The sequence below is a fragment of the Erpetoichthys calabaricus genome, chromosome 9 (assembly GCF_900747795.2).
Source record: "Erpetoichthys calabaricus chromosome 9, fErpCal1.3, whole genome shotgun sequence".
Taxonomy (NCBI): domain Eukaryota; kingdom Metazoa; phylum Chordata; class Cladistia; order Polypteriformes; family Polypteridae; genus Erpetoichthys; species Erpetoichthys calabaricus.
Window position 1 is genome coordinate 14,060,094 of NC_041402.2, and position 19,895 is coordinate 14,079,988.

At 39.9% G+C, this 19,895-nt stretch overlaps 1 protein-coding gene across 6 annotated transcripts in view; it reads left to right on the forward strand.

The window, feature by feature from the left end:
- Window positions 1–19,895, forward strand: part of dennd1a (DENN/MADD domain containing 1A) — a 1,314,459-nt gene that overhangs the window by 1,093,041 nt on the left and 201,523 nt on the right. For all 6 annotated transcript variants that reach the window (XM_051931936.1, XM_051931935.1, XM_028809158.2 and 3 more), the window contains exon 18: window positions 4,894–4,950. In XM_051931936.1, coding sequence (XP_051787896.1) covers window positions 4,894–4,950 — 57 coding nt within the window. The remainder of the gene's footprint in view (window positions 1–4,893; window positions 4,951–19,895) is intronic.

Consider the following 19,895-nt stretch of genomic DNA (forward strand, 5'->3'; position numbering starts at 1 on the left):
CCCAGTGACCCCAGCAGGGCTGCTGTGCCAGACTACATCTCCCTACTTTCCCTGCTGGCTTTCCACTGGGCACCGATATCCAGGGCTGCTGCCATCTAGCATGCTGATGGAGTAAAAAAGCCCCCAGTGATATCTTCTCTTTTTAGTGTGCTGACCGCCACTCCCTTCCTTCCAGGTCTGATGCCTTTTTCCTCCCCAGCTGGGATGCCCATCTGCCTGTTAGGCAATCCCCCATCAGGGTAAGAAACCATCCCTTCTTCTGGCTGGGATGCCCATCCAGCCCATGTGGCATCTACAATAGATTGTGAGTTCTTAATGCATTTTTTTGTGCTATTAGAAATTAGTGTGTCACCTCAGCACATTATTCCTGCAACCGTCATCAGGATTAGCAAAATAAAAATATGATGATGTATTAGTCAAGAATGAATATACACGTAAATTATAAATGTAGCATTCACATTTTCACACCCTCTTGGTCCAATTCTGGATCCTATTGTATAGGGCTGTGGTGGAATAGTGAGAGCTAAATCCATGGACGAGGTGGTTAATTTACTCTTCATCTTCATCTTTGGGCCACAGGCTCTGCGTTATTGCCTCAAAGAGTGAGATTCTGAGCACATTGCTCCTGATATGGGCTTCCTGTTCATGGCTGCCTGGACCCCCTCTCTGTGTTAGGGTGTGGAGTTTGGTTGTATGGGATGACCTCAGAGTATAACTACTGCTTCTGTGGATTGAGAAAGAGCCATTTGAGCATGTAGTTTGGGTGCCCCTTTGGCACAGGACACACTTTGAAGGATTTGATTTCTTGCTTGTCCCAGGAGCATCCGTGTATTTTTCAGGAAGGGCTCGATGACGTCGCTGTGGATACCTGGTCAGCCATACTCAGTGTGTTGTTACCATGGCCCTCAGCAGTAAAAACAGAATGAAAATGATGGTGCTGAGGTCTTATTTTCATGACAGCTCCCAACTGTTTCCATTCCAATATTAATTCTTTTGTCGAAGGTCTGTGTCTCCCTATGCTTATTAAGAGGCAGGCTTCACTATCAGATGCCCCTCTTTTGATGACAGGACTGAAGGAGACCTTCAACCATTTGAATATGCCTTGATGACATAACTATACAGATTTGGAAGCATTTAACTCACCCGCTTTGTCATGATCTAGCTTAAAAGTTAAATTTTTCCAACTGTTCTTTGGCCTGTAAAAGTTGAGTATTCTTTTGAGTTGTTTTTGAGGCCAACGAGATCTAGTAATCTAGCAATAAGATGCTGCAGATGTTCTATCAGACGGTTGTGTCGAGCGCCCTCTTCTACGCGGTGGTGTGCTGGGGAGGCAGCATAAAGAAGAGGGACGCCTCACGCCTGGACAAACTGGTGAGGAGGCAGGCTCTATTGTAGGCACGGAGCTGGACAGTTTGACATCTGTGGCAGAGCGACGGGCACTGAGCAGACTCCTGTCAATCATGGAGAATCCACTGCATCCACTAAACAGGATCATCTCCAGACAGAGGAGCAGCTTCAGCGACAGACTGCTGTCAATGTCCTGCTCCACTGACAGACTGAGGAGATCGTTCCTACCCCCAAACTATGCGACTCTTTAATTCCACCCGGGGGGGGGTAAACGTTAACATTATACAAAGTTATTGTCTGTTATACCTGCATTGTTATCACTCTTTAATTTAATGTTGTTTTTTATCAGTACGTGAATTTCCCCTTGGGATTAATAAAGTTATCTATCTATCTGTCTATCTATCTATCTATCTGTCTGTCTGTCTGTCTGTCTGTCTGTCTGTTATATAGTGCCTTTCATATCTATCTATCTATCTATCTAGTGGTTTTATTCATTTTGTGCTTCCTTATATTTTAACTTTGCTAAAAACGATTTTGTCGACTTGACTAACTTGTGGATGCCGCCATATTAGAGACTGCTTGATGGATACAACACCCCATTGCTGGTTTGCAGTTCCATCATGACATAACACCATTTTAAAATCTGGTGCAGCGTGTTCCTAATTGTCCCAAATTGGGTTCATGAAAGAAAAAACCTTCGCTTTATTTCATATTGCTAGTTTTGAATTCTACTGGTTATCATTTTTTTTTTCTGCACATTGATTATAATTTCCGAGGGAAGGAAAGCCAAAACTTTCCAGGAGTTGTTTTAAAAAAAAAAAAAAAAAAAAGTCTTTATTATAAAACTTACTGAAATTTTTGTTTTAATCTTCTTCAAAGTACTCTCCTTGAGATGCAATCAATTCAGTTGTCCCAGCACTTCTCTGATTCCTGGAGACATCTTTTGTTACTATGTCTAGAACCTTTTACATTTTTTCCTGGATTTCTTCCTTTGGTAACAAAAAAAAGTTATAGGCAGTGAGATCTGGCAAATACCGGGGGATGCGAAGAAACAACCACATTGTTTTTGGTCAAAGATTCATTGAGTGACAATGCAGGGTGTGCAGATGCACCGTTAAGGTGCAAAATGCAGTTTTGTAAGAGCCACTTCTCTGGGCATTTTGTTTTCCTAATGCTCTTTCATAGATGCGTCAGCAGTTCAGTGTAATGTCACTGATTAAAAATCTGTTCATGGGAAACAAACTGTTTACCTTTTTTTATTTTTTACTCTATGGTGGGCAACTCCCATTAGTCACAAGATGCTTTATTGTTTCTCTTCTCTGGCGGGCAGTGTGGCCTAAGTGGTTATGGATTTGGACTTCAAACCCTCAGGTTGTAGGCTCAAATCCTGCTGCAGATACCGTGCGATCACAAGCAAGTCACGTCATCTGCCTGTACTCCAAATGGAAGAAACTATCCAAATGTAACCAATTGTGTCTCAAGTGTTGTAAGTCACCTTGGGTAAAAGCGACAGCCAAATAATAAGTAATAAAAAATAATACAACTTATTGTTCTAATGAACGAAGCATTACTCAAATCACTGCCACAGAGTAGCTGGTGGAGGACTGTCTGTGCCAATCCCATCAACACCAGGAACAAGACAGGATCCTGTCCTGGACAGGCCAACAGCCCTTTGCATCTCTCATTTACTTTGAGTTACACCAAATCAGTATCACCAATTAACATGTGTAAAACAAAGAGAGCACAACGATAAACAGTTGGGGTGCCATTAGGCCACCTCGTATAACTGGATGCAGCAAAAAGTTGAAAACCGTCTTGATTATTGCAGAGTCATCTCTGCAGGGTGTGAATTCAAAGCAGCACTGCCAAAGATGACGGAGCTTCCGGCTTTCAGTCCTCTCAGCAGGAAGAGGCAGGTCCAGGTGGACTGACACCAGGAGTGATGTCAGATCTGTTCTGGCTGTCAGTCATCCGGTCTGCAGAAGGAGAAAAAGCGAAAGCCGTTAAGACACAGCGCCCACCCCTGGTGTGGCAGTGGAATTACCATCACTGGAGCCCTATAGCTGTTCTCTGTGCTCACATACAGGACATTTGACATGCACATCTCAGGGAACGTTTTAGGATCCTGTGTAACTGTAACATAAAAAGTGACCATTAACACTTTTATGCTTACTCTGTGTTGCATTCACTTGCTGTCGGACAGACGGTAGACACAAGTTTCCAAGTTGTAAATCCCACCGTGAACGCCTAATGAACACAGAGCTACCTAAACTAACAAAATTTTCCAAGTTGGGACATAGCCCTGGCTTTTCACCTTAGTCATAATCTGACTATAATCTGGTCAATTTTGTGATAGAATTGCATTTTGAAAAAAGTGATACTCATTTAATATATTTAAATTTCTCTTTATCTCCATTAAAAAATTCAATTTATCTTTAATAGAGATTTTTTTTTTCTTTCTAGATCGAGTATTCACCAAATACTGTAGTCCAACTAGAAACTCGCGTGAACGCACTGAGGTGGGAAGTTGAAATGTCACAAGCCAGTGGTCCGTTAACTCCCATAACATTAGGCAATTTCTGGCCACAGGGGCCTGTTTTGGCAACATTGGTCGAAATGTGTGAATGAAATATAATGGAGCACAAATCATTTACACTCCCATGTTCATTGTAACATATACAGTTGAACTGTCCCACATATTCTTTAAGACAGAGGAGTAAAAACAGCACAGGCAGACAGATAGTGACGGGGCCAGGATTCAGCCTTTGACTCCTAAAGTTGTGTAGCGGCAGAACTAATCTCTATGACGCTGTGCAGGTGAGCTATCCCCAACAATAAAAAAAAAAACACGTTTTTTCTAAATAATTATTATAAAACTTTCCTAAAATGGATTAATTTGAAGGTGAATGGATTGAATATAACACAGGATTAAATTAATGTTTGATAGGCATCACTTTGAACATGCCTAGCCTCAACCAAAAGCTGCCCCATAAATTCACCCCTGTTGGTGATCCACCGTATGCATTTGTGTGCATTTCAGTTTTACTATAAAGAGGCTGTTGTGTGTTGGGTCTAAGATATCATAAAGTGACCTAACAAACTTTCTTTAAAATGTCAAGTCTCAGATGCTAAGGTTTGAAATGTTTATAGACGTGAGGAAACATACACAACGTTCAGTTGTAGTATCTGGGAGTGCCAGGATATTACCCAGAGGAGGTATATATACATACATATACAGTACCTAATTGGTTGTTTTTTTATCTATTTTATTTTATTTTTACCTAATTTTTCAACTAAAAACCGTGCACTTTGTATAGTTGTAGTTGTATAGTTGTCTTGTATAGTACGAGAGTCTCATGACATCTTATGGTAGGCAGAATTAAAAGCATGCTACTTAAATTACTTCATTTTTTTTTTCTGATACATCTTGCACACATTTGTACTCTCTTTCTTTGGTTCAGCACAGTCTCTTATTTTTAAGCTTTAATGAATTACACTAAAGGGAAACATACAGAGATGAGTAACACAGCTAAATTTCTTTTACAGGCAAAAGATCATGCACGAATGGGAATAAAGGAGGTGAAAAATCGGTTGAAGCAAAAGGTACTTGAGGTTTATTTTTTCTCTCTCTCTTATGCATGAATTGTACACATTAAATATCAGATCTTAAAAGCATTATATAATCAATCAATAGCAGCTCCTCTTAATACACTTGAAAAATGCATTACCTGTCAGCCTCGACTGTGTGATAAGTCAGAAAAAGTATTCATGCTAGTGCGGCCTGCTGAAGAGTTTTGTCTCTTCTCTCTTTCAGTTATCATTTCACTGTAAGCCGTATTTGTGTTTGTTACGTTTCTCATGAATTCAAATTAAAGTAGCAGGTAGGTGAAAAGTTGCTTGGTGGTTTCTAATGTTTCCATCATAAACGAAATATCTGAATAAAGACGGGGTCAATCCCGGTGCCACAATTTGCAGTAATGAATGGAAGACTCGTGCGCTAAGCTCTGCATGTAATGTGTGACAGTGTCACTGCATCTTACTAGTGCCCTTCACTTAAGTGACAGTGTGACACTGAACTGACAGACTTTCCATAGTTAACGGTGCTTAAGCAATTTGGCATTGTTTTGCTTTCTTTCATCTGAAACTATGTTTTTCAAGCTTTAAAACCAAATATATATTTTATATCAGTGCTTTCAATTCATTATGACTGAAGATGTTGTCAATCGAAACTAAACAGATGTTTTATGTTATTACCACAAGTGCATATAAGAATGACTGAAAAGATGCAAAACTAAAATGTAGACTGGTCTAATCAAAACCTGGACCTGCAACCAATAGAGATGTTGTGGCTTGGCCATGAAACCACGATTCATGCTTGTAATCCTACCACAATTTCTAAATTTAAGGTGCTATGCAAGCCAGAGAGAGCTACAGTTCCTCCGTAGTAATCTCATGTCATTTTCTTACCTGCTTAACACTAGAATTACCAGAGCCTACGAAAAAACTCGTAAATCCGTCCCACCTTAAATCGCGTCTTAAATCCGTTTGCACCTCTCCGCCAGAGTCTTTTGTCATCTAAATGTGCTGATAAACAAAAGCTACTAGCAGCCAGCTATTCCATCCCCCCACCGACTTAGAATGAACTTCTCCTAGCTCTTGCCTTGATTTGATTATCTGGGATTGAAGTGGAGTTTTAGAGTGGAAATAATTCTAGCGTTATTTGGAATACACGCATTTCATGTGTGTTCCATTTCTAGAGTAGTCTGTGCAAACACATTTTTAAAACAGAAACGTTTTTCATATTCTAATAGTAAATGACAAAATGTAGGCATAAACTATATAACGTATGAAGCCTGAAGTCCATATATCAAAGAAACACTTTCACAAAAGGTACAAATAAGAGAACACGTGCGCTTTTAAAAAAAGCCGCGTTAGCATGCCACATTGACACTCTTACTATAACCGCCGCGGTGTCGTAATGGTATCAGTTCCTGACTGGGAATCAGAGGGTGGCGAGTTCGATCCCGCACGGCTCCACTTCGAGAAATGAACTGCTCTTATTCTTACAATTTTAGAATAACAACATAAATTTGATTTCAGTCTGTAACAGCCGGTGTAACTTATGATACTGGTAAAGGTTAGCTTTTTTTTTTTTTTTTTTTTAATTCACTTTTCATTCTCGCAGTCGCATTCAGAATCAATCCATACAACCCCATCTGACACAGCTGGTTTCACATAAATAAAAGTGCACTTTATTCAAGACTATAACCGAAGAATAAAGAAAGCAAGTTACAGTTGGTGGTTGATACGACAGCTTGCGTGGTGCAATGCTAAGAACTGCTGATTTCAAGTGACGGTGAGATATGAAGAAGGCAACTTCGCCAGCGTTTGTGTGTCAGAACCCTTTATGGGGGGGGGGGGGGGGGCGGGGGGGGGGGGGGTATGCATCGTGGTACACTGCAGACCTATAGCGCGTCTTTATGTCAGATGGGGTTGTATGGATTGATTCTGAATGCGACTGCGAGAATGAAAAGTGAATTAAAAAAAAAAAAAAAAGCTAACCTTTACCAGTATCATAAGTTACACCGGCTGTTACAGACTGAAATCAAATTTATGTTGTTATTCTAAAATTGTAAGAATAACAGCAGTTCATTTCTCGAAGTGGAGCCGTGCGGGATCGAACTCGCCACCCTCTGATTCCCAGTCAGGAACTGATACCATTACGCCACCGCGGCGGTTGTAGTAAGAGTGTCAATGTGGCATGCTAACGCGGCTTTTTTTAAAAGCGCACGTGTTCTCTTATTTGTACCTTTTGTGAAAGTGTTTCTTTGATATATGGACTTCAGACTTCATACGTTATATAGTTTATGCCTACATTTTGTCATTTACTATTAGAATATGAAAAACGTTTCTGTTTTAAAAATGTGTTTGCACAGACTACTCTAGAAACGGAACACACATGAAATGCGTGTATTCCAAATAACGCTACAATTATTTCCACTCTAAAACTCCACTTCAATCCCAGATAATCAAATCAAGGTAAGAGCTAGGAGAAGTTCATTCTAAGTCGGTGGGGGGATGGAATAGCTGGCTGCTAGTAGCTTTTGTTTATCAGCACATTTAGATGACAAAAGACTCTGGCGGAGATGTGCAAACGGATTTAAGACACGAGTTAAGGTGGGACGGACTTACGAGTTTTTTCGTAGGCTCTGGTAATTCTAGTGTTAATCCAGACCAGGGTTGCAGGGGCCTATCCCAGCTAGCATAGGGCACAAGGCAGAAGTAAGCCCTGGACAAGTTGCCAGTCCATCGCAGGGTGACCACACATACACACACACACTGACCCCAACACAAAACACCCACTAGGCAAAATTTAGTGTTGCCAATTTACTTAACCTGCATGTCTTTAGAAAGTTAGAGGAAACTGGAGAACCCGGAGGAAACCAATGCAGAGACATGAGGAGAACTTGCAAACTCCACACAGAGAGGACCTGGGATACGATACGAACCCTGGTCTCCTTACTCCGTGGCAGCAATGGTACCAATGTTCAGCTGTGCTGTCCTCCATAGCTCTATAAAAGAGTGATACTGAGTTATAGGGAATGTAAGGGACATTCACACAGAACTTTGTTTATTCATTCCCTGAAATACATTTAAACAAAATAAGACATGCTGTTTGTTCACTTAGGTGCCCATTAACTATCTTAGGATTTGGTTGAGGACCGGAAAAAAAAATCAGTGTCAAAATATTTGTAACAATAGTGGAAATTGTAATGGAGCGGATACATTTTTACAGCATTGTCTATAAAGAGGTGTGTGTGCATAAACGCAATGTATTTCAGTTCATTTGAATATTGACTAATAGTCAAGAATAAAGAAAGGCTAACGTTTGAGCAATAATAGCCATAATACCATGCTGCTTCTTAAAAAGTATAGAAAGAAAAATCCTCCATATTCAGAATTTGATGGGTAGAGAACCAGGGTTGATATCTTGATGAAAATGATTCTTTTGCCTCCATCAATATGTGCAGATGAGAGACGCGAGGAAAGAGAGAAATATGTACACAAAAGCAGCCCCTTTAAAGAGAAGCCTGGTTCTAGACAACAACCCACTGCTTGATTGAAATGTCGCAGTTTATCTCCTAACTCACCTGGGTTATGTCAAGGTGACTTGCTTGTCGCTTCAGGGATTTTTGAGCTAGGTTACAGCAAAATAATTGCCAGAAATATTAAAGTCAGTGTTGATAATGGGATGATTCTTTCTGTGTGCGTTAAGAAAACACCAGAGGTCATTTCTTAGCGTATGGAATATACCCTTGTCATGGCAGACAGCTAGAATAATAAGCAGTCAAGCTGTGAATGATTCTGCTGTAATTCTACTGAGAGAGTCTGATGGGAAGTATTAAAAATAAATATAATGCCAACAATGAAAAAGTTCAAGTTATTATTTTAGATCTCCATGCTGTTTAGAATCCATTACTTCAACCTTTTTTGAATTAGTGAAGCAACATTCAGTTGTATGTAAACTGCGCTAATTGGGGACTTTGTTTCAGTTTGTTGCTCAGATAGTGGTTGTCCAAATTATGATAGCAGCTTCCTCCTGCCATCTTTGATCTTATTCATCCATGATACAAGCATTAGTCAAAATAACCATCGCCTTGATGCTTTCCAGGAATAAGTTTTTATAAATTTCAAAATTTAGCTCATGGGAAATAGTAAGTATACCCTTTAAAATATTTTTCTGTTTTAACGTAATGTGGACATATCAAAGTGTGATCTTCATTTAAATACTATCCTTAGATAAAGGTGATGTGATTAATGAAGAAGAAGAAAAAAAAAACAATGAAAGTTTGACTTTCCTGCAGCCATTCCCATCTGTGGAAAAATAAAGTCCACCCTTGGCTCTAATAGTTGGTGTTGCCCCCCTCAGTAGGCATTTCTTGGAATTGACTGGCGGTTGCTGACATCAACTGGGAAATTTTTTTCCCCACTCCACCATGCAGAATTGAACAGAAATGTTAGCCTGTTGGAATGATTCCTTCTTCTTTGCTACTTTAGTGCAGTAGAACGATCATTTATATTTCCGATGATACCAGCTGTTTATCACATACTGTACGGGAGCGATAGCACCAGTAGATTCAGAGACCGTTTTTAACCACAGGTTGTAAGACTGCTGAATGTCTCAGTCCAAGAATTGACTCTGAGGTGGTTACTGTTACTGAAGCGTGAACTAGCAACCTCCAGGTTACAAAGACACACTCACAAGATTTTCATTGTGGAGAATCCATAAGAGAGCTCCCATTCCTCGTGGACAGGACAGCTTTCATGATGTTCCTCCTTAGGAGATGTTAGGCTAGGCTCTTCTAGCCCCCGGCTTCTGCACACTGAAGAGCCAGTCTTAGTAATAAGTGCTGTACATGTTCTTGCATATAATTTAACCCTTAAACTGCCACATACTTGGGGGTTAATGCACCCCTGGACGCCAAATACTTTTTTGTTGCACTTCTTAAGTAAACATCACAATTCACAAAGAAAAAGTGAAATTTTAATGGAACACGTATTTTTTATTCATGTAAAAAGCATCACAATTACTGCAACACGGATCATTTTACACACTGCCAAAGAACTTTTAAAACTATAAAAAAAACTACTGGAACAATATGTACAAGGTGCGACTGACGCCATTGATGAAATTCAGTAAATCACTGAGCCAACTGCGCTTGAACTGGCTGCACTCAAGCACACAGAGGTACGCGCTGATGCCTACAGGCTAGTCTAGTGCAGCGGCTCAATCCCAGGGACAGTGAGGCTGCAGGGGGCGCCAGTGTTCACGAGATGGCTGCTCAACAAATGTACGGTACTGACTGATCAGCTCCGGCGTGCTGGCAAATTGCACAGGGAAGCAACTTTAGCTGGTTACGGAGTTCAATAAATGTACGTCGCCGAATATAATCAGCTCTGGCGTGCTGGCAGATTGCACTGGGAAGCAACTTTAGCTGGTTACGGAGTTCAATAAATGCACGTTGCCGAATATAATCAGCTCTGGCGTACTGGCAAATTGCATTGGGAACCGACTATAACCAGTTCCGGCGGGTTAAGGTTTAATAAGGATACTCCATGAAATTTTTTTTTTTCTTTTATAGGTGTGTCCACATGTAATGTGTGAAGCACGTATTGCAAAAACCCATGCCTGTCTGTCCGTCCGTCCGTCTTTCCAAATGAAACAACTCGGCCCTGCATGGACCAGTTTTTTTTGAGATGCGGTACACTTATTCTTTAAAGAAATTTGTTGAGACAGTTCAAATTTTGTTCAGATAACTTGAACAGATTGTGCTCTACAAACGTTTTAAGATTTCAAAATTCCCATTGAAAAGCATTCGCACATTTGCAAACTCGTCTGCCTTAAAACAAAGAAATGTTCTGTGCAGCTTCATCTAGGAATGAGTTTACTGTTTCAATTTCACCTTAAGAAAAGTTGCTTGAACTTGTACATTTTGTAGATTTTCCTCTTTTACTCGTCTGATGCCCAATGCAAGTGAGTAAAACACTGGGCAGAGTGCCCACGGGCAACACCTCACACCGTGGCACTCTTCTCCTGCTGCTTTAGGTAAGTTAACTAACAGAGCACAAAAAAGTCACTTTTCTGGAAATAAATGGAAGTGGAAAGTACTGTAATTATGTAAGACTGAATTGATGGAACAACATCATCTGCAGATGTATTATTGTTGTAAAGAACCAACATTATCATCCTGCAGCTTAATAGTGTTTAATTAATAACACAGGAAACACACCGCTGCCCAAACTGATATAAACACAGGATGGGTTTACAAATGGACACTGGTGAAGGGAGGTGGGGGGCATCAGTGGCTTAAGCCCCTGACCTTTTAGTCCAGATATACACAAACAATCACAGCCAGCCCCTGATCTTGTACAATTTGTATTTCCATTACGCAATATATCAGGTCTTTTCCAAGTTCTTTCCTATTTGTGTAATTTTAATGAATTACTGTGCTTTAACTAATATCAATAGCTATTGTTTCAGTTCCTTTTCTCCTTTCTTAGTGTATTACTGATACTGAGTTTTTGCTAGTATTGGACACTTTGTATTGTTAAATAGTATTCAATTGCTACTTATTGGCTACTACTACATTGGGTAAATTTTCAAAAATGTTATGTTTAAGATATCTGAATAACAATTAGTCACAGACTCTCCAGTACTAACACACATCAGTCGATACCATTTTCACATCATGTGAATGGCAGTCTGCTGTGTATGAAAGCCACTGAGCCTCCGTAAGCCTCCATTGTAATGTTCCGTTTAAAAGCACAGATTTAATGTCGTCTACTAACCCATGGAATTGCATTCTATTATCGCTGTTACTTTTGAATATGACTCATTGTTACAAAACAATTTAATAAACAAAAATGTAATAACTGACTCATGGATTAAGTAAATAAAAAGTATGAAATGCACCAACTTTTATATTAGATAGATATGAAAGGCACTTTACAATAGATAGATACTTTATTAATCCCAAGGGGAAATTCACATACTCCAGCAGCAGCATACTGATAAAAACAATATTAAATTAAAGAGTGATAACAATGCAGTTATACAGACAGACAATAACTTTGAATAATGTTAACGTTTACCCCACCGGGTGGAATTGAAGAGTCACATAGTGTGGGGGAGGAACGATCTCCTCAGTCTGTCAGTGGAGCAGGACGGTGACAGCAGTCTGTCGCTGAAGCTGCTCCTCTGTCTGGAGATGACACTGTTTAGTGGATGCAGTGGATTCTCCATGATTGACAGGAGCCTGCTCAGCGCCCGACGCTCTGCCACGGATGTCAAACTGTCCAGCTTTGTGCCTACAATAGAGCCTGCCTTCCTCACCAGTTTGTCCAGGCGTGGGGCGTCCTTCTTCTTAATGCTGCCTCCCCAGCACACCACCGCATAGAAGAGGGCACTCGCCACAACCGTCTGATAAAACATCTGCGGCATCTTATTGCAGATGTTGAAGGACACCAGCCTTCTAAGGAAGTATATTAGTTAGCTTAGTCGCACGAACACACCTGAACGTTACACCATTTGGACTTTGTCTGACTTGTTAACATATATAGACATGTCAAGGTTTGATCTCCTTTGAAACAGTATCTTCAGCTGAAGGCGAAATAAATAATAACGTGCTTTGCAATAATTTAAAAATGAATAGATATGTTATTTCAGTTTGTGGAAATACGAAGTCCTTCCCCTGGCTCTTAACAGCTGGTGTTGCCCCCCTTATGTAGGTGTTTTCTATAACTGCCCAACCTTTTGATTCTGATTGGTCATTTGATTGCATTCAGTTTTGCTGTGATTGCCAGAATTTAAATGTAATGCGCTTGGAGCAGCCGCTAAGTGAAATGCAGTACATCAGCTTTGCTTTTAGTTATGATACACGATCTGTGGGCATGAATTAAAACGCAATACGCTATTCTTTTGCATGTCAAACCAGTATGAAAATTTTGTGTCATAGTGGAAAGCTATCAGTCATTTAGTTGATATGTTTCTAATGATGACACGATACAACCATGGCAAAATTAAATGCTGTCCAACGTGTTAACTACACTGCAATGCAATACATGGGCAAGTGGTGCAAATAATCTTCTATTGCTGGGGGGCTTGTCCCTTTCCCAACAGCAAAGCGAGCACCAGTTGAATAAAGGGCACTCTCATGCACCCACCCACACTCAGTCACTCAGTTAGGTTAACTGGCACACCATAACACACACATCTTTGACCAACTTTAGATAGATAGATAGATAGATAGATAGATAGATAGATAGATAGATAGATAGATAGATAGATAGATAGATAGATAGATAGATAGATAGATAGATAGATAGATAGATAGATAGATAGATAGGGAAGGCACTATATAATAGATAGATAGATAGATAGATAGATAGATAGATAGATAGATAGATAGATAGATAGATAGATAGATAGATAGATAGATAGATAGATAGATAGAGAAGGCACTATATGATGGATAGATAGATAGATAGATAGATAGATAGATAGATAGATAGATAGATAGATAGATAGATAGATAGATAGATAGGAAAGGCACTATATGATAGATAGACAGACAGACAGACACTGCAAAAAATGAAATCTAAGCCAAATGAAAAGTATTTAAATTATGTCATTAAATATCCAAAAATTTCTATTAATGGTTATTTAGTTTACTTTAAGAAATCTCGCTTACTCCTTCAGCAGATTTTTTTTTTTGCTAAATACAAGCAAAACAACCCCAGTCTACTTTCTGCAGGATATAATATATATATATTGATAATGGCAGTTAAACATTTCTTAAAAGTAAATATAAATGCACTTTATAGGTTTTAATCATTTTTAGTCATTAATTGCAGTACAGCTTTTTTGATAGGAAGGAAACATTGGCACTAAATATGATTACCCTTTATTTTGATGATTCACCTTATTTTGTATGAATTTCGTACTGTAGCATTATTTTTTTGTTAAGGTGTCTCATTATAAATCCTTTTATATGCCTACTTAAAATAATGACTGGCTCCTGTCTTCCTAGAAGGCCCCTTTACTCCCAGTTGAGCCAGTCAGAGGACAGACTGAATATGTAACAATTTAGCAGTGAGAAGTTAAACATAAGGAGACATTGAATTCAGATTTCCCAATTCTTGGATTGTATCTTCTTACCCTTTCAAATATTAGCCTGTGTTTTGGAAGGTAACTATTAAAGTGTGTAAAACATAACTACTGTGTTACAATAAAATTTTGTGGCACAATAATATATGAAAATTAGTAACTGTTGGTATTCATTGTTATACCCAGTGATGGTACATTGACCTTTTTTTAAGATTATTTAAATTATTTATTTTTTTAAGTAGGACATGGTAAATTATTCACTAAATCTTCCAGTACTGATTAGCCATTCTAAGCAACTGAAGTCAAAGTGAATATTTTGTAATTAATGGCATTGTGAACTAGATTTTTCTTAATATATTTCTGTTTATATGTTCCTATGCAGTTATTAATCAAGGCCAACAGATGAGTTAATATTATTTGTATCAAGCACCTCAAATTTGTCTTCTTTCACCTTTAGCCTTAAAGAGCTGCGGTACACGCGGCTCCTAATTATTTTTCATTATTTAAGACTCTTGTTTTTAAAGCTGAATCACAGGAAAGCTTAAAATGTGCGGCAGTCGTTTCGTTGTCCATAATTAAATTCCCTTGGGTTCGTTTTTATTTGAGAAGGTGTCTAATATGTTGTGTATTTTCCCACTGCCAACATACAGTGTGTTTTTTTGCAGTACAGAGTTTCACATTATTACATTTTCATGAAAGATTTTGAATTTTCAATGAGAAAAGTTCTCCCGTATTGTGAAAGACAGCATTAGAGTTATAAACACCTTTGACTATTCCATTTTTTTGAAATTCCCTGCTTATGGCTCCTTTACCCATTCAGTCAGGCAAGATGTAAGAAATAATGTGTCTCTTTGTAAATGAAAAATGGAGTTAGTTTAGTAATTTATGAAATATCATTGAATCTTTTCCATTTTGTCACCACTTGTAGTAACACATAACACATTAATAAACGGGCACTTTGCCACTTTGTCTAAAGCCCGTTTAGCTCAGTTCAATCAGATCTACAACTCAGAGGAGACACTGACCCAAACACAGTCACTGGTGCAGAGATGAACTTTTATGTCTTTTACGTGTATTTCGTCGCCCATTGGCTAGCTTTATTTCTCCAGGACTGTGCATTTTTCAAATCAGATTGACAGTTAGAGAGCACTCGGTCCGGTGTAATGTCTTCCGATATTCCATTCTGTTGCTTTTCATTATTATGTTTTCTGCAGTTCTTATTGTCTGCCTTCCAGCATGTAATCCTTTGAGCGCAGGGCTAGACAGCTAAAAATTTTACAGCTCATCGTCAGTCCCTTTCATCATTGCACTTGTGCTTAGGGAGATGTTACTGTGCAAGAGTAGAAAGTGGGACCAGTCTTAGCAGAAGCATTTCCATATCAAAAAGTCAGATCTACAGATTTAAAAATTCAAATTACCGTTAACTCTTGAAGTTCCTGTCACCAAGCAGAATGTTCTTTTTTTCAGAATATTTAGTCGATAATAGGCCTGTGACTGATATGTTGCTTCCTGCTGTTGTTAAGAACAGAGCTTGGTGTCCTGTGTACATGGGCATGCTGGGATGTTGATGGGTGCTTCTAAATAGGCCCTGCAATTAGAGTTTATTACTAGAACTCAGTTCAATTTATTGTTATACAGTACTGTGCAAAAGTTTTAGGCAGGTGTGAAAAAGTGCTGTAAACAAAGAATGCTTTCAAAAATGGAAGTGTTAATCATTTATTTTCATCAATCAACAAAATGCAGTGAATGAACAAAAGAGAAATCTAAATCAAATCAATATTTGGTGTGACCTCCCTTTGCCTTCAAAACAGCATCAATTCTTCTAGATACACTTGCACACAGTTTTTGAAGGAACTCGGCTGGTAGGTTGTTCCAAACATCTTTGAGAGCTAACCACAGATCTTCTGTGGATGTAGGCTTCCTCACATCCTTCTGTCTCTTCATGTAATCCCAGACACACTCGATGATGTTGAGATCAGGGCTCTGTGGGGGCCATACCATCACTTCCAGGACTTCTTGTTCTTCTTTATGCTGAAGATAGTTCTTAATGACTTTGGCTGTATGTTTGGGGTCGTTGTCCTGCTGCAGAATAAATTTGCGGCCAATCATACGCCTCCCTGATGGTATTGCATGATGGATAAGTATCTGCCTGTATTTCTCAGCATTGAGAACACCATTAATCCTGACCAAATCTCCAACTCCATTTGCAGAAATGCAGCCCCAAATGTTCAAGGAACCTCCACCATGCTTCACTGTTGCCTGCAGACACTCATTATTGTACCGCTCTCCAGCCCTTCGACGAACAAACTGCCTTCTGCTACAGCCAAATATTTCATATTTTGACTCATCAGTCCAGAGCACCTGCTGCCATTTTTCTGCACCCCAGTTCCTATGTTTTCATGCATACTTGAGTTACTTGGCCTTGTTTCCACGTTGGAGGTATGGCTTTTTGGCTGCAACTCTTCCATGAAAACTAGGGATGCACCGATACCGAAACGGGTATCTGGTATCGGCCTCGATACCACATTTTCTAAAGTACTCGTACTCGTTAAAAGTCCCCCGATACCGGGGACCGATACCACGGTCTGAGAAATGTCTATGTTTGAGCGGCGTGTAAGGGGTTAATCACAGGCGCCGAGTGCCCGCCCCCAGGCCCCGGCTGCAGCTCAGAGCGGGGAGAAGGCGAGGCGAGACATGTCAGCCGTGTGGAACTATTTCAAAGTGAATGAAGACGACAAAACAAAGGCGGACTGCAAATTGTGCTCAGCGAAATTGTCCAGAGGAGGCTCAAAAGGTAGCGCATTTAACACAAGTAATTTAATCAAGCACCTAAAATCCCAACACGACAACGAGTACAAAGAGTTTACCCACGCTTCTAAACTAACACAACCCACGCTGCAGCAAACTCTTGCAAGACGAGAGAAAATGTCCAGAGACAATCCACGTGCTGTGAAAATAACACAGGCAATTATCGAGTACATTGCATTGAGTGACCAGCCACTCTCGGAGGTAGAAAATGTGGGATTCCTGCGTCTCCTCCATGTTCTGGAGCCCAGATATGATATCCCAAGCCGCCGCTACATGACTGACACGGAGCTGCCTAAACTACACGACTCCGTGAAAAAACATATCCACAGCCTACTGCAAGCCTCCTCTGCGTTTAGTTTCACCACGGATATTTGGACAAGCAGTGTTAGCCCCGTGTCGCTAATTAGCCTAACCTCCCAGTGGATAGACGAGAGTTTCTTGTTTTTTTTGTTAAATTATATGACTAAAGCTGTTACCTGTAAATTTAAATCATGTTTTTATTAAGTACTCGGTATCGGCGAGTACTGAAATGCAAGTACTCGTACTCGTTTTCCAAAAAAGTGGTATCGGTGCATCCCTAATGAAAACCACTTCTGGCCAGACTTCTCCGGACAGTAGATGGATGTACCTGGGTCCCACTGGTTTCTGCCAGTTCTGAGCTGATGGCACTGCTGGACATCTTCCGATTTCGAAGGGTAATAAGCTTGATGTGTCTTTCATCTGCTGCACTAAGTTTCCTTGGCCGACCACTGCATCTACGATCCTCAACGTTGCCCGTTTCTTTGTGCTTCTTCAAAAGAGCTTGAACAGCACATCTTGAAACCCCAGTCTCCTTTGAAATCTTTGTCTGGGAGAGACCTTGCTGATGCAGTAGAACTACCTTGTGTCTTTTTGCTGTGATCAATCTTGCCATGACATGAAACTGTCTTCCACAACCTCACCTTGGTAGCAGAGTTTGGTTGTTTCACCTTGGTAGCTGTTTCTGTTTCAGTTAATGACTGTGTTTCAACCTACGTGTGACATTGATGATCATTAGCACCTGTTTGGTAGAATTTGTTGATCAGACACCTGACTAGAATCCTACAAAATCAATGACTTTGTGCAAGTGGACCTATAAGAATTGATGCTGGTTTGAAGGCAGAAGGTAGTAACACCAAATTTATATTTTTCTTTTGTTCACTCACTTTGCATTTTGTAAATTGATAACAATAAACAATCATTATTTATATTTCTGAAAGCATTCTTTGTTTACAGCATTTTTTCACACCTGCCTAAAACTTTTGCATAGTACTGTAGATATCAAAACCAGTTCCAGAACAGTTGGGACAGAAGGGAAAATTCTAATAAAAGCAAAAAAAAATTTTGTTTACCCTGTACTATATTGAAAACACTACAGCCACAGATTATTTGGTTAGATTAGATCATCTTTTATAATCCTATACAGCAGCAGAAACATAAAGTAAACAAGAATGCAGACTCACAGGACAAATAATTGAGCCATTCAATCAATCAATCAATAAATAAATAATAAGTTAAACATTAATAATAAGTTATGCAGGTATGTTACAGATATGTACTGTACATTGAGAGGAAACATTGAGTTGCTTCAAAGTAATAGGCGGAAAAGACCCCTTGAGGCACTTCTTATCACAACATGGTAGAATGTGCCTATGGCTAAAAGTTCTCCAAGAGAGTGCCTCCTGGATGGGATGGAGAGGATTTTTCATGGTGGTATTCAGTTTTTTTTTCCACAGCAGCTTCCAGTGTGTCCAGGTTTTGCCCAGTGATGGAGCAGGTTTTCCTGTTGTGCCTCTTGTGAACTCAAGTTACTTCCCCAGGAGACCATGGTGTAGAGCACCACAGTGGTTACTATGGACTGGTAGAACTTTCCTAGTAGCTTGGCTGCACACATCTAAAGAGCTGAGTCTCCTTAGTAAGCCCAGTCTGCTACGGTCCTTCTTGTCCAATGCCACTGTGTTGTCAGATCAGTCCAGTTTGTTGTTTATGTGGACCCCTAGGTACTTGTAGTTCTGCACCACTTCTACGTCCTCCCCTGAATGGTGACTAGTCTCAGAGGTTCATTGGCACACTGGAAGTCTACCACCATCTCTCATCTCTTTTGTCTTGCTGATGCTGAGTTGCAGTTATTGTCTCTGCACCACAAGATGAAGTCCTTCCCAGCTCTTTGTGATTAATAATGCAGCCTATGATAGACGACTCATCTGAAAATTTCTATGGATGGCAAGCGCTGGTATTGTGTTGGTCTGTTGTGTAGAAGATAACCAGAACATTTTACCTTGTGAATTTAATTGTTGGGCCAGTTGAGTGTTTACCATTGTGTCACATCATTTTGTTTAATAACACTTATTAAGAATTTGGGTACTAACGACACAAGTTGATTCATTTTGACATGTGGAGTTCTCCTCTATTGATTCATTAGGCAAGTCTTCAGCTGCACACTTGTACATGGCCTTCATTACCGTGTTTTGCATTTCATAATGTGCCACACATGTTAGTACTGCAGACAGGCCAATTGAGTACCAGAAGCCCTGCACTTGTAATCTGGGCAGAAAACTCAGGGACATCCTTGGAAGACATGATGTCTGGATAGCAGCATATGTTGATCTAAAAATTGTACACATCTTTCTGCATTAATGGCACTGCCACAAATCACCATTGGCATTGATGTACACTCATTATCATGATAGGTGCTGGCTTTTAGGCCTGATGCTGATGGATCCAGCTTGGATGGTCCTTTTTGTCTTTGGTCTGGAAGACACGGTAGCTGTTTTTTTTTTTTTTTTGGTGAATGGTATTGACTGAGTGTGGGTGTGTTTGTGTGTGTCCTGCGGTGGGTTGGCACCCTGCCCAGGATTGGTTCCTGCCTTGTGCCCTGTGTTGGCTGGGATTGGCTCCAGCAGACCCCCGTGACCCTTTGTTCGGATTCAGCGGGTTGGAAAATGGATGGATGGATGGTATTGACTGAAAAAGGTTTACCAGAGTATTCCTGAGCCCATGTGTGTGATATCCATTACAAACATTTGACAGTTTTTAGAACAGTGATGTCTGAGGA